We start from the raw sequence: 14,663 nt of genomic DNA on the forward strand, positions 1-14,663 counted from the left end.
CCCCACTTCCTTCTGTCTGAAATTTTTCTCGGCTACTCTTGCCCTCGCTAATTTCTTCATCATTGTTACGCTCCTATCTGAGGGTCCTCCTCCTTGGGTCCCTGCACCTGCACGGGCCCCGGGGCCCGGTGGATGGGGACAGCCTCGGGACCTCTTGGACGGAGCCCAAGTCGAGGAAGTCCCCACGCACCTGAACCCCGGCGCAGGGGCGCTCTTGGGCTGCTCCCCGACCCCGCGGGCGCACCTGCGCAGGGCAGAGGGGTGCGCTCCGCGCCGCGCGGTCCCTGCCCCCTGGAGGGGCGGGCTCTGCCGCCGCAGGCCCCGCCCCGGCCGCCGCGCCCCGCCCCTCCGGAAGGGCCAAGGCGCCTCTCCGGTACCCCGGCGCAGACTGCGCGAGATGGCGACGGCGCAGAAGGCGGTGGCGGCTCCGGGGGGCAGCGGTCCCGACCCGGACACGCAGCTGGACCAGGAGGCGGCGCGGTGGCTGCGCTGGGACCAGGTGCGCGGCGACAGGGGCTGGGAGTCTCCTCCCCGCCCACCCACCGGGCTGCGCGGGCCCCACGGGAGGCGGCGGCGCCAGGCCCCGCAGGCGCGTGCAGGCTCGGAGTCAGTATCTCAGAGGCGGCCCTGGGTTGGAGCTGCGGCTTCCGTGGAGGGCACCGAGCAGGGGCGGGCCGCCGACAGCGGCTCTCCGGGCTCCGGATGGCCGAGGCGCGCATGCGTCGCCGTCCCCCGGCCAGCGGGCGTGTCCTCTGCCCGGGGCTCTGCATCCTTCTGAGAGCCGTGACCGCGTGCGCCGCTCCCAAGGGCTTGCGTCCCAGGACACGGGTGGCCCCGAGGAGCACGCTGACGTCCGAGGAGAGAGAGCCCAGCCTCGCTCGCCCCCTTAGTGGAGCAGAACGTGGCGGCTCTCCACTCTCTGCTGCTCCTCTCCAGGCTCTGAGCTCACACGTGGCTGACCCCGGCCTCTCTCGGCCGTCCTGGCCCCCAGGTGTCCTGGCCCCCAGGTGTCCCCTGCTTCTAAGACGCTCTCTGAACCGCCTTTCTTTTCCTTTCCTTACGGCGATTGGCGAGCCAAAAGCCAACACTTGTCTGTACATCTTTGTTAATGCCTGTGTGTGGTACAGGGACCTGTGCAGCTTCCAAAAGGGCCCACTTTTGATCGAAAGCCCTGCTGCCTGTCTTTTTTTTTTTTTTTTTTTTTGACAGGCAGAGTGGACAGTGTGAGAGAGAGACAGAAAGGTCTTCCTTTGCCGTTGGTTCACCCTCCAATGGCCGCTGCACTGCGGCAGGCGCACCACGCTGATCCGATGGCAGGAGCCAGGTACTTATCCTGGTCTCCCATGGGGTGCAGAGCCCAAGTCATAAGCCATCCTCCATTGCACTCCCTGGCCACAGCGGAGAGCTGGCCTGGAAGAGGGGCAACTGGGACAGAATCCGGCGCCCCGACCGGGACTAGAACCTGGTGTGCCGGCGCCGCAAGGTGGAGGATTAGCCTAGTGAGCCGCGGCGCCGGCCCCTGCTGCCTGTCTTGAAAGTCTTCATAGTTGAATAAGGAGTTGCCCATTTTCATTTTGCACTGGACGCCTGCAAATCACACAAGCCAGTGTGGCCGGCTGTCGCTAATGGCCATGGCCAGGGCTTAGAGTTCTGGGCATGGAGCCCACGCCCCGCCTGCCTGCAGGATTTGTTGAGTGGGGTTGCAGCCCGGTCAGCAGAGGCCGGGGCTTGGTCCCTGCTTTGCATTCTTTGGTCCTGTAACTGCAGTGTCAGCGAATTCCGGTTCCAGGATGCCATGGGCAACTCCTTGGGCACTTTTTCCTTTCCTGGAAAGGTTACCTTGTGATCCTAAAGGAAGGAAGAGTTGCCATGACTGCAGCTTAGTAACTTGCAGAGTTAGTGACACATTGTTGCACAGATGTGTCCATTTGAAGAAAACAACCTCTGACTTCTACAGATGATTCATCTGTTTGGAGACAGTGTTTCCCATGGTAGAAGTAAGGGGATGCTGTCCTTTTTTATTTTATTTTTTTTAAATACTGTTCACGGGTCTTCCTCGTTTCTTACTGGCACGAGACAGGCACCTGTCTGGGCAGGGGCCATTCATCCCCCAGTGTGAAACTCCCGCCAGGTAAGAGCATCGGTGTGCTCTGTCTACTGTCCCCCCAAGACTGGCACAGTGACCTGGCAGGTGCATTTTGCACTTCCCACTGTGCCTCCCTCTCTGATTTTTTTCCCCTGCTCTTGGTTTTTGTTCCTGCCAGAGACAATGCTGACCTCAGCTACTCTCCTTTTTAAAGATTTGTTTGTTTGTTTGAAATGCAGAGATTGGGGGAGAGATCTCCCATCCACTGATTCACTCCCCAAAGGGCTGCAAGGGTGAGGGCTGGTCCAGGCTGAAGCCAGGAGGCAGGAGCTTCCAGGTCTCCCACATGGGTGCAGGGGCCATCCTCCGCTACTTTCCCAGGTGCATTAGCAGGGAGCTGGATCAGAAGTGGAGCAGCTGAGACACCAACCTGCGCCCATATGGATATAGAAGTTTAACCTCCTATACCACATTGCCGGCCACTCAGTTGCTCTCTTGATTTTCATTTTCTTTGTGCCTCCTTTGTCTCTCTCAAGTTGTGTGGTATGTTATATATTACAAAAATCAATTAGGATTTTCCAAACCTATACTATGAATGAGAGACTCACCCGTCATTGGGTGTGACTGTGAAGTCACATACACTTTGAGCCTCTTGTGTGCCAGGTATGAGTGCCTCCTTGGGGGCACTTGACAATTTGATGGGAAGACTGTGATCTGTGATTAGCTTTTTTTTTTTTACAGTTTCATTTATTTATTTAAGAGGTAGAGTTACAGACAGTGAGAAGGAGAGACAGAAAGAAAGGTCTTCATTCCATTGGTTCACTCTCCAAATGGCTGCAATGGCCAGAGCTATGCTGATCCGAAGCCAGAAGCCAGGTGCTTCTTTCTGGTCTCCCATATGGGTGCAGGGGCCCAAGGACTTGGGCATCTTCTACTGCTTTCCCGGCCATAGCAGAGAGCTGGATTGGAAAAGGGGCACCTGGGACTAGAACTGGCACCCATATGGGATGCCGGCACCACAGGAAGAGGATTAACCTTCTGCACCACAGAGCTGGCCCCTGTGATTAGCTTTAACCATTGCTTTTAACCAAAAAGATGGGATTTTATTTGGCTTCTGTTAAACCTGGAACAATCTGGACATGTGGGCTTAACTCCAAAAATCCAAGGCTTTATTGCAGTTGCATTTGAGGTTTAACTATGTGGACCATTCCTGCCAAGTGCTCATCTCTCTGATGATGCCTATAAAATAGAAGTCAAGTGCTTACTCTATTGTTTCTCTGAATTCCTAATTTAGAGTCTGATGTGCAATGTGATTGTCATTTTCTCCAGTTTAACCATTCCCATCAATTATAAGAAAATGAAATTAAAAGATAAGTTTGTTTTGGTAAGAAGTTTGGCACTTTTGATAGTTTTGTTATACTGTGCATTTGAAGACCCCTCCTAAGTGCAGATTTCAAAACAAAAATTTTACACTAAAATAAACTTAGTTCTGTTTTCCACAAACTTTTTAACAGAGCCTCATAAGAAAATGTATAATGAACTTAAAAGTGATTTATGTTAGGGTCTATTTGAAACAGTTAATGTCACAGAAAAGGCACTCGTTAATGCTTAAGCCATTGGGGGGAGTTGGGGATTTTTGGTGTTTTGCTGCTGTTGTTTTAAGATTTATTTTTAAGGCAGAGTCTGAGAGAGGGAGAAACAGAGAGAGAAAGAGGTCTTCCGTCTGCTGGTTTACTCTCCAGTGGGCTGCAGCAGCCGAGCAATGTCTATGCAGTTTAAGCCTGCCACTCATTCTCCCAGGCTTTCCCATCTAGAAGGTGGAGTTTTCCTTATTTAACCTGATTCTTGGAGATGCTGAAAGATTCAGTCTTGCCCAGATACATGAACACATTTTACAAATGTTAAAGCATGATAAAATTAAGATTTAGATTTACATCATGTCATCTATCACTCTGGAAAATTTTGAGAACATGAGGGAAGAACATGAACATTTAATCCCAACTAAGTGCCACTCAGCGATATTTTCCATTAACTTAATGTAAGCCACGTGAAAACCTTGCAAGCTGTGTAAGGGAGGTCTAGATTGTCCCCATTCTACAGATGGGAAACCAAGAATTCAAGAAGCTAAATATTCCGCTCAAGCACATTGAGTTGGTAAATGGTATGTGTGGGATCCCATTCTGGGTGTTAGACTGCTATATTAAACCTGTACTCATTCCATCCCTTCAACAGTGCTTGCCTTGGTAGGGGAGAATATAGTGTTTCCACTATGATGTCAGACACACCAACTTTATGTTGTAAATTTCAAAAGCATCAGAAAATTGAGGTGTCAATACATATATTTTCCTTCTGCAGATTAGAATTACTGTGGGGTTCTTTTACATTTCAGGTTTTTTTGTTTTCTTACTCTCCCGGCTGCACCTGGCATCAGCATCTCTTGTTTTGCAGAATCCTTTAACTTTGCAGTCAGTGAAACAACTAGTTGCAGAAGGAGATAAAGAAGAACTGCAAAGATGTTTTGGGGCCCGCATGGAGTTTGGGACAGCTGGCCTGCGGGCACCTATGGGCGCAGGAATTTCTCGTATGAATGACTTGACCATCATCCAGACTACGCAGGTACCACTTTTTTATTATTATTATTATTATTATTGGTACTCTTAATGTATCCCCTGGCCACTTTTGTATTTCACAGATCTAATTTGTTTTAACTATGGTTGTGTATTATTGGGCTGGCTAAGCACAGAGAATGACTACCATTTACTCCACAACTCAGCCTTGTGGTTGGTTGAAGTGGTACTTACTTGAAAACTCCTACAGTCACTCATTCATTCAGCATTCACTTAGCAAAAATGGAGAATACTTCTCAAAATTCATAGAAAATGGAAGTAAAAGATAAGATTACTTTGGTGCAAAAATTTTTGAAGTCTGTATAGTTTTTTTTATAACATGCATTTCCCGTGAGCTTTTTGAAGATCCCTTGAATGCATGGATTTCAAAATTTCTTGCCTGAGTTGGACATTTGGCACAGCAGTTAAGATGCTGCTTGGATGCCTGCATCCAACATTTTAGCCACCAGAAAGAATTGCCAAGAGTCTGTTGTAGTTGGTTTTAATTTATGGCATGGATTGAAGTTGTTACTGAGTTCTCTTGCCTTAATTTATGAATGTTGTTGTCAGAGTGTGGACTTGACTTTTTTTTTTTTTTTTTGACAGGCAGAGTGGACAGTGAGAGAGAGAGACAGAGAGAAAGGTCTTCCTTTGCCGTTGGTTCACCCTCCAATGGCCGCCGCGGCCGGCGCACCGCGCTGATCCGATGGCAGGAGCCAGGAGCCAGGTGCTTTTCCTGGTCTCCCATGGGGTGCAGGGCCCAAGCACCTGGGCCATCCTCCACTGCACTCCCTGGCCACAGCAGAGGGCTGGCCTGGAAGAGGGGCAACCGGGACAGAATCCGGCGCCCCGACCAGGACTAGAACCCGGTGTGCCGGCGCCGCAAGGCGGAGGATTAGCCTAGTGAGCCGTGGCGCCGGCTGGACTTGACTTTTGGGAATAAAGGTAAAGACTTGGAGAAAGTGGAAGAGCTGCCACTCAGCGTTGGGAGCTGTTTATGAGGAAAATGAGAACAGATTGTTTTCACTGTTTCTTCTACTACTTAGATTTCTTAAAAATTCACTTTCATTCTGGGAAAGGCTAGAAAAAGTGTCAAATGATGGTGATATGTGCTTTCCTTACACATCCCTGCATAAAAGGCAGAAATTGGGGTGAGGGGGAGAGAAAAAGATTATATTGATTTTTTTTTAAAGAAAGATTCATTTATTTTAAAGTAGGAGTTACACAGAGAGAGAAGGAGAGGCAGAGGCAGAGAGAGAGAGGTCTTCCATCTGCTGGTTCACTCCCCAGTTGGCTGCAATGGACAGAGCTACACCAATTTGAAGCCAGGAGCCAGGAGCTTCTTCCGGGTCTCCCATTTGGGTGCAGGGACCCAAGGACTTGGGTCATCTTCTACTGCTTTCCCAGGCTACAGCAGAGCTGGATTGTAAGTGGAGCAGCTGGGTCTCAAACCAGTGTCCATATGGGATGCCTGCACTACAGGCAGCGGCTTTACCTGCTACGCCACTGCACCGGCCCTGATTATATCGATTTTTATAACCTAGCTTTGAAGGTCACATAAAGTCACTTACTTCTGCCATATTCTATTTGTTGGGCTTATACTCAAGACACAGTCTAGACTCCGTTCCCATTAAAGGAATGTCAGGGTCATTTTGTGAAAAGAACCTCATGAGATGGGATATATTGTTGTGGCTATATTTGGAAACATCCAGTTGGTCACACCCGGTATTGCACCTAATTGTTAAGGGGTTCTAAGGGATTCTAGATGAACCCTAGGGCCACTTCTCCATATTCATCTATGTCTAGTTCCTAAGAATGATGGAACACATTCCCAGGAAGGTCTTAAGACCTAATTCGACTACCTGCTTCCTTAGAAGAACTGTTCTCTTCTGGGTAGGTAGTTAAGAATCCTATAAAAGGTCGTCTGATTCAACTGACCACCCTTGGGATAATCTTTACAACCCACCCACTGTGAAGAGGTCCCGTGGCCTGCACTGGGACACTTACCACAGGAGACAAGGATGTTGTTCATGGTGAAGAACAATTGTATGCGAGCAACAAGCGCACCTTTAACATCTTGGGAATGACTGCAGAGGGGGGAAGGTTGGAGTGCTAGATCAGTCTACTCAGGCCTCCACCCCCCGCCCCTGCCCCACCTTGCGCTGCTCCCTATTGGGATGCTGATGTACAAATGTGTTGGTCACTGATGGCTGTTCTCATTTCCTCTGTGCCATGGGCGTGCTGCCTGCTGGTCTGTAGGTGCAGAGTCTCATCTAAATGGTGGCACCACGTTTGCCTGGTTGATTCTAAGAAGCAGGTGTATGTAAGTCAGGCACATCTCAAAGGAAACAAGACAGAACTGGAGGTAAACTTTTGAACTGTCTGCTTCATTGGTAGAGGGTACAGTTTCCCTTTGCCAAGTAAATTATGCGCCATATGTGCGCTCTTGGATTACTCAATCCAGCATCAGCACTTCCGCTAGGGGGAGCCCACTGTCCTGTGAAGCTGCCTGTTTTTTGGGGTGTTCTCATGAAAAGATGTCTCGTTATTTTGAGCCCAAATCTTTCTTTCTGTAGCCTTTACACGTTTATAATAATTATACTATTTGAAGGCAAACAAGCATACTCCTTTTATTTTACAGTAACATTTTCATTCTGAAAACCCTCCATACCCCAACTGAGATCAAAAATCATATCCGCTTGGGATCTCATCCCTTGCAGGCCCCAGAGGTTTCTAGAGAATTTGGAGACGTGAGGATGTTCGACTAAACCTCCATGCTTTTTGCCTTGAATACTTTTTGCCTTGAATACTCGGGCCACAGCACAGGAGTTGGCCAGGGAGAGTGCTGGGTGATGTCACCACTACCCCTGTGGACTGTCAGGCATCTGGGTGCATTCTAGGGAACCCACAAAACCGATGCACGTGTGTCCTTATTTCCTTGTCTCATTCAAGGAAGATGTGGCCCACACTGTGCTGGTGAAGGAGAGACTGTAGCCTCCTAAATTGGCCCTGCTGTGCCCACACGGCTGTGAAGTATCCTCTAGCAAAACTAAGACTGGTTTTTACTTTCTGCAAGACTCCTGTAGCCAAAGTACAATAAGTGATAGAAACCACCATCATTTCCCAGTCCACCAGAGTCCTCTCTGCTCTGTAATAATACCCAGTAATATAAATGTACAGAGTTCAGAGTCCAGTCTCCTCCTCTTCCACATTGCAAACCGACGTGACGTTATGGAAGAGTGTGTGTCCCGTCATTTCTGGGCTGACGGGGTAGCCCCAAAGTGCACCATGCTTATTCCTGTGGTTAGTTGTGCCCTGTGGTTGGCATGATGATGGCCTCGTTTAGACCGCATCCCTGCTGGAAAGCAGTATCTCAAATGCTACAGATCATTTAATTGTAAAAATCATAAAAACTTTTTGAGTTTCTTTGACTTACTGATGTTACAGAGCAGGCAGAAATGTCTGCAGGGTCCCCCCAACCTCCCACCACCATCGTCATCCAGATATTTTAGAAGTGACGTATGGGAAGGAGCATAGACTTTGAAGGAAAATAATAAAAATAATGCTCATAGTGACAGTCATGTAGTGTGTAGTTAATGTTGAAATCCAGCACTCACCATGTTTTAGTTTGACTCTTTTCCAGCCCTGTGAGGTAGGTACTGTTATCATTCCTGTTTTACAGAAGAGGAAACTGAGGCACCTGTCACTTGCGTGTAGGTGGCAGGGTGGAGTACAGATCCACGGGTTCTGGCTCCAGAGCATGTACCTAACCCCACACTGAACCTCCTCCCACCAGACCTGGCTGCAGATCCGGGCTCTGCTACTCCTGAAACTGCCAGTCACTGCGCCTCATCAGTTTTTCGTCTGTACGATGGCATTTCTTCGCCCAGTTCTTCTAGGGCTGCTAGTAATAGACGCTAAATGCCCAACAGCGTCTGACAGACAAGGACAACAAAGCTGCTAATTTCCTTTTGCTCCATTTGTTTCATTACTGAAAAGTTATGAAGTTCTCTGGTGAAAGCTGAGGAACTTGATTTTTGGCTATTTTTTTCCATATCATAGATATAAAAGAGGTGTTAACATGTCTACCTTTTAATTGATGCTGTGTTTTCAGGGCTTTTGCAGATACCTGGAAAAACAGTTCAGTGACCTGAAGCAGAGAGGTGTTGTGATCAGCTTTGATGCACGAGCTCACCCGCCCAGTGGAGGCAGCAGCAGAAGGTATTTGAACATTGTAGGAAGTGAATTTTTTGTAGCTTATTTTATAGTTCAAATTTCAGTATCTTTACTTTCAATAAGTTTCTTAATGACATGGTGTAACTATAAAAATGATGAGCGAATTCCGTTTGCAACTTTTAAAAATCTAGTTTTATATTTGGATGAAGAAAATAAAATTTGGGGGCTGGCACTATGGTATTGCAGGTAAGGCTGCTGTCTGCAGTGCCAGCATACCATATGGGCACTGGTTCAAATCTCAACGGCTTCACTTCCAATTCAGCTCCTTGCCAATGTGCCTAGGAAGGCAGCAGAAGTTGGCTCAAGTCCTTGGACCCCGTAGTTGTGTGGGAAACCTGGAAGAAGCTCCTGGCTTCAGATTAGCCCAGCTCTGGCCATTGTGGCCATTTGGGGAGTGAACCAGCCAATGAAAGACCTCTCTCTCTCTCTCTCTCTCTCTCTTGCTTTGCCTCTGCCTCTTTGTAACTTTGAAGGCGAGAGAGAAGCTGTGCCTCTGAGGAATGAAAGTATGTAAGCTGCATTCACAAGAGGGTGATGTGGTGTAAACCAGTGTGTCAGCCGGCCAATTCAGAATGAACACACGGTCAGAACCAGACCCTGAGCACATTCCGCTGCCCTGGGGCCAGGTCAGGTCCTGCAGCAAGGCATGCACAGCGCATACAGGGGCAAACCTGCCTGGCTAGCTTCCCATGTTTCGTCAGTGTGGCTAGTCTGCTCTGCTTCTGATCAGTAAGGACTGATCAGGTCGGCCACATCCAGGACCTGTAAACAAAGTCCAGGTCCCCCTCTTCTTGTTGGCATCATCCGTCTTCTCACATGAAGAGCTGGTCCCTTGGAATTTCTCACTAATCAGCAAGTGAGTGAGAATGGGATCCAGTTATGTTGCTGTTGCCAATTAAGATCCAGATATTTCTCACTCTGGCTTGGAGCTGTATCGTTTCCTTACAGGGATTGGTGTTCACTGATTCTGTTTCAGTTTGTGGCTCAAGTCTCAAGAGTTGCATGGAATAGCACAGAGCAGAGCCCAGAGCTGCTCTATCACCTGTAATGTGCAAGACATTTGGAGATTGTAACATTAGATCAACAATGCTAACACATTCTGGATGGGGAAATGGAATCTTCCCAGAGTTGAAGCTCTTAACCTCAGAATTTTACTTCTGGAAATGTTTATTAGTTTAATCTTATAATTTTAAATATCTGGTGGAAAGCATGAACAGTAACTGTTAACCATATGCAGAGAGCATATAGAATATTTTCATGTGTGTTTCTAACTTTACATATGAGGGGGCTTCAAAAGGCTCATCCAAACTTCATATTCTTTAATTCTATTTTTCTATGAATTTTTGAAGCATGTGTGTATGTGCACACTCACACACACACAATCTCAAGTGTGTGTTGGGTTGTCCTTTGCTGACTTTAAGACAGAGTCTTTAGGCCGGCGCCACAGCTCACTGGGCTGATCCTCCGTCTGCAGCACCAGCACCCCGGGTTCTAGTCCCGGTTGGGGTGCTGGATTCTGTCCTGGTTGCTCCTCTTCCAGGCCAGCTCTCTGCTGTGGCCCAGGAGTGCAGTGAAGGATGGCCCAAGTGCTTGGGCCCTGCACCCACATGGGAGACCAGGAGGGAGCACCTGGCTCCTGGCTTCGGATCGGCACATTGCGCCGGCCATGGCGGCCATTTGGGGGGTGAACCAATGGAAGGAAGACCTTTCTCTCTCTCTCTCTCTCACTGTCTAACTCTGCCTGTCAAATAAAAAAAGAAAAAAAAAAGATCCATGGGAGGAGACAGTGCATGACCTGACGGTTTAATTCTGTAGTGGTATCGTGTGGTTCACTGGAAATAGATTACTCGTTTGTTGGGGCAAAGTGTCATCCCAAGCATGAAGATTTGATGTCATCAAATCCTGATATCTTGAGCTAAGCTAGTTGCTATGGAAGTTGAGAAAAATGTCAGAGATTTAAGTCTTCAGTCTTAAAAGATTGATTGGAACCCAGATAATTGTGTGTGTGTGTGTGAGAGAGAGAGAGAGAGAGAAAGAGAAATTTTTTTTAAGATTTATTTATTTATTTGAAAGGCAGAGTTACAGAGAGGTAGAGAGAGAGAGAAAGGTCTTCCATCCGCTGGTTCACTCCCCAGATGGCCTAATGGCCGGAGCTGGGCCAATCCGAAGCCAGGAGCCAAGAGCTTCTCCCAGTTCTCCCACGTGGGTGCAGGGGCTCCAGGACTTGGGCCATCTTTTACTGTTTTCCCAGGCCACAGCAGAAAGATGGATTGGAAGTGGAGCAGCCAGGACTCGAACTGGTGCCCATATGGGATGCCAGCATAGCAGACAGTGGCCTTATCTTCTACACCACAGCACCAGCCCCAGGAGAGAGAGTCAGTCTTATATTTCAAATAAAACATTAGTGACCAAATCTGGTCTGTGGTGTATATGGATGGTGGTGGGGTGGGTTAGGGTTCTTTAGCCTCTGTCTTGTTGACATGGGGCTTCACACTTGCTGTGTGATTCTTTTTAAGGTTTATTCAAAAGGCAGAGTTATGGGGAGCAGGGCTGGGGAAGAGATTCTCCATCTGCTGGTTCACCCCCAAAATGGCCACAACAGCCAGGACTAGGCCAAGCTGAAGCCAGGGACAAAGAGCTTCTTCCAGGTCTCCCATGTGGAGATCAGAGACCCAAGCGCCTACACCATCTTCTACTGCTATCTCAGGCCATCAGCAAGGAGCTGGATCAGAAGTAGAGCAGCGAAGACATGAACTGGTGCCGACATTGCAGGCAGTGGCTTAACCTTCTTATGCTGTGATGCCAGCCCTGTGTGATTCTCTGTTGCATCCTATGTGTGCACTGAAGGGTGGTAGTGGCATCTCTGGGGCTCCATCCATTAGCTGCTGGGAGCACCTCTCACTTCCTCCCCAAACCCCAGACATCTCAGATGCTGCATGGGGGACAGAATTCCCTGGCTGAGAACCACTGAGCTGCACAGGAGGGAAAACACGCGAGTGTGGGCCCAGCTCAGCTGCTAAGTGGCTGTTGTGCACAGAGCAAGGTGCCTGGCCTTTCATAGCGTTTGTTCCAATTCTCTAAAATCAAGGGGTGCAATGAGATGACTCCTAGGGGTCGTCCTGCTTTACTCTTCTGTGACAGTGTAAATACTCGTCTCCTAAGTATTTCTTTAATCTGGCTGTTAAAGTCAACCCTTGCAAGTGCTCTTTCCGTTGTCCGCTCCTGACCACCTGGCTCCCATTTTCTTCCCTGCCACTCTGCATCTCCAGGTTTGCCCGACTTGCTGCAACCACATTTATCAGCCAAGGGGTTCCTGTGCACCTCTTTTCCGACATTACCCCAACCCCCTTTGTGGTAAGTAACCGTTTCCTGCTAGCATTTCCTGTCCCCGGATCCGGGATGGGACTTGGCGGAGTTTGACATTCTAGAGCACTTGAGCGTGTGTCAGCTGTGCTGTCTTTTCTCCCTGGGAAGATTCCTCACACATTCTAGTAATATTCCTCTTATAGTCCACTTTCAATTCATCAGCTTTTGCCTGCTTTCTAAAGACAATTCCAAGAGTTAGCAAAATGGTTTTTTTTTTGTTTGTCATTTTATTTTTTCATTTAGTTAGTATAGTTGACCCTGAACAGCCTGGGGTTTGAAATACACCTGTCAACTTATACGTGAATTTTTTTTTGAAATTTGCAACAATTTGAAAAAAGGTACAAGTGAACTGCCTAGCCTAGAAATACCAAAAACAAAAAAATAGAAGTTAGGTATGTCATGAATATGTAAAATATATGTGGATAATAGTTGATTTTTCATTTACCACATAAAATATGCATAAATGGGGAGTGGGCGTTTGGTGCAGTGGTTAAGCTGATGCTTGGGGATCCTCTTTTCCTTGTTGGAGTGCCTGGATTCAAGTCCTGGCTCCACTCTCCATTACAGTTTCCTGCTAATGCACACCCTGGGAATGCGAATGCACACCCAGCGCTGGCTCAAGTGCTTGGGTCCCTATCACGCATGTGGGTGATACAGACTGAGTTCCAGGCTCCTGATCTCAGCCTGACCAGCCCTGACTGTTACAGGCTATTCGGGAAAGGAACAGCAGATAGGAGATATTTTCTCTCTTTCTCTCTCTCTCTCACTCTGCCTTTCAAATAAAGTAAATAAATGCTAAAATGTGTTCATACTTGAGAAAAACATCAACGAATGTAAGAACTGTCATAAATGTCATAACTGCGTAAAACTAACTATAGTACTAAAGTGATAACTTCATAGCCACCTCTTACTTTGCTGTGAGCTTAAGCATTGTAGGAATCTGCTTAAAACACGTGACACCAGTTGCCTGTCCGTGAGCAGCTCATCTTACCTGTAACTTGGCTGTAGCAGTGAAAAGTGATCTCTCATAGTTTTTGCCTGTTTCTTGCTGTATGCAATATATAAAACATGCAAAATGCATGCTCTTCAGTTGTCTGTGTTATCTGCAAGGCTTCTAGTCATTGGCAGGGAGCAGAAGTCATGTGCATTTTGAACTGTGTCAGATGATGGGTGCCCTTCTCCCCTGACATTGTTCAAACATCAGCTGTAGTTCTTCTTCCCAGTGACCACAGTTAAGAACAACTTAGGTCACGTCAGGCCCCATGGGACAAACATTCCATCCTCAATACTCCTCCTGGCTAGTGGAGAGCGTGCTTGCATATTCTGGTAACACTTTCATCAGAGCCTTAATGCAGCAGAACATAAAGAAAATGACAGGTAGGTCTGAGCCAGCTGTTGCTTTTTTCTTTTTCAATTTTTTTCATTATCAAATGATTGATCAATCATGTATGATTTATAATAGAAGAAAAAGCCATACATGCTGCTAGTCCCCTAAGAAAACCAGGTACTAAGTAGATAGAACATTGAAGAGCTGGCCCAGGTGCTGAGAATATATGTTTTTAGAAAATTGGGTTTGGATGCAGTTACTTACATAGAGATGAACGTGCGTCAGTGCAGAGGGAAGCTCCACGAGCTTAGTGTTTGTGGTCCCTGATGCACCGACAAGTAGATAGGTAAAGCACCTCCTGTAGCTAACCTGGGTCACACCCAAGGGTAGTGCAGGTTTTATCGATGGAAAAATTGCAACGTGTCCTAGTGTCCCAACCATTTTCTGTACTAAGTGTCAACAGCTCTTATTTTTGTGACAGACATGAATTAAATGAAAGCCTCATCATCTTCTTACAATGCGGTGTGCATCCCCCTTGCTTTGCCCCAGCGCACCTGAGAGATGTGGCATGACTTAGAAGGGGACAAGTGACTGCGGTGATCCTTGGTGGTCAGGGAGAGGGGAGGGGAACAGATGGTTCAGGTCTCAGCCTGCTTGTATGTAGTAACTATTTGTGTGGGAAATAATCCAGTCCCTCTCCTCATTTTGGCAAGTAGTCTTTTACAGTGGTAGCTAAGCAGAAGTACAGGAGAGGGAGATAGAGATAGGGATAGGGATAGGGATATAAGTATATCCCTGGAGTGCAAGGTAAATGAGCAACTTGTAAGAGCACACTGTCTTTCATCAACCTTTCTTTGAAAGCAAACAAAACAGTGAAGGGAAGCAGTTGGTGGAAATAAATTGAATCTAAAAGCTCCTGTCTGAATGTGGAATGGTGGCTTAAGCCATCTTTTTGTTTGAAAAGTCTTCTATCTCTACCAGGAAGAGGGTTGAATGGGAGGGAGGCATCTAGGAAATTAGTCTGCTTTCTTATGAGGACACA

At 47.6% G+C, this 14,663-nt stretch overlaps 1 protein-coding gene across 2 annotated transcripts in view; it reads left to right on the forward strand.

Annotated features, from left to right (window-relative positions):
* The first annotated feature begins 337 nt into the window (after positions 1-337).
* PGM2 (phosphoglucomutase 2) overlaps positions 338-14,663 on the forward strand; it is a 47,047-nt gene continuing 32,721 nt past the window's right edge. Inside the window, exons 1-4 of one of the 2 annotated variants that reach the window (XM_002709269.5) lie at positions 338-499; positions 4,535-4,702; positions 8,807-8,913; positions 12,198-12,282. In XM_002709269.5, coding sequence (XP_002709315.3) covers positions 398-499; positions 4,535-4,702; positions 8,807-8,913; positions 12,198-12,282 — 462 coding nt within the window. In that variant the 5' untranslated portion in view covers positions 338-397. Of the gene's footprint in view, positions 500-1,181; positions 3,904-4,534; positions 4,703-8,806; positions 8,914-12,197; positions 12,283-14,663 lie in introns of those variants that run through there. The other variant, XM_017350648.3, reaches the window with a different exon arrangement.

The sequence above is a fragment of the Oryctolagus cuniculus genome, chromosome 2, assembly GCF_964237555.1.
Source record: "Oryctolagus cuniculus chromosome 2, mOryCun1.1, whole genome shotgun sequence".
In the NCBI taxonomy this organism is placed as follows: Eukaryota; Metazoa; Chordata; class Mammalia; order Lagomorpha; family Leporidae; genus Oryctolagus; species Oryctolagus cuniculus.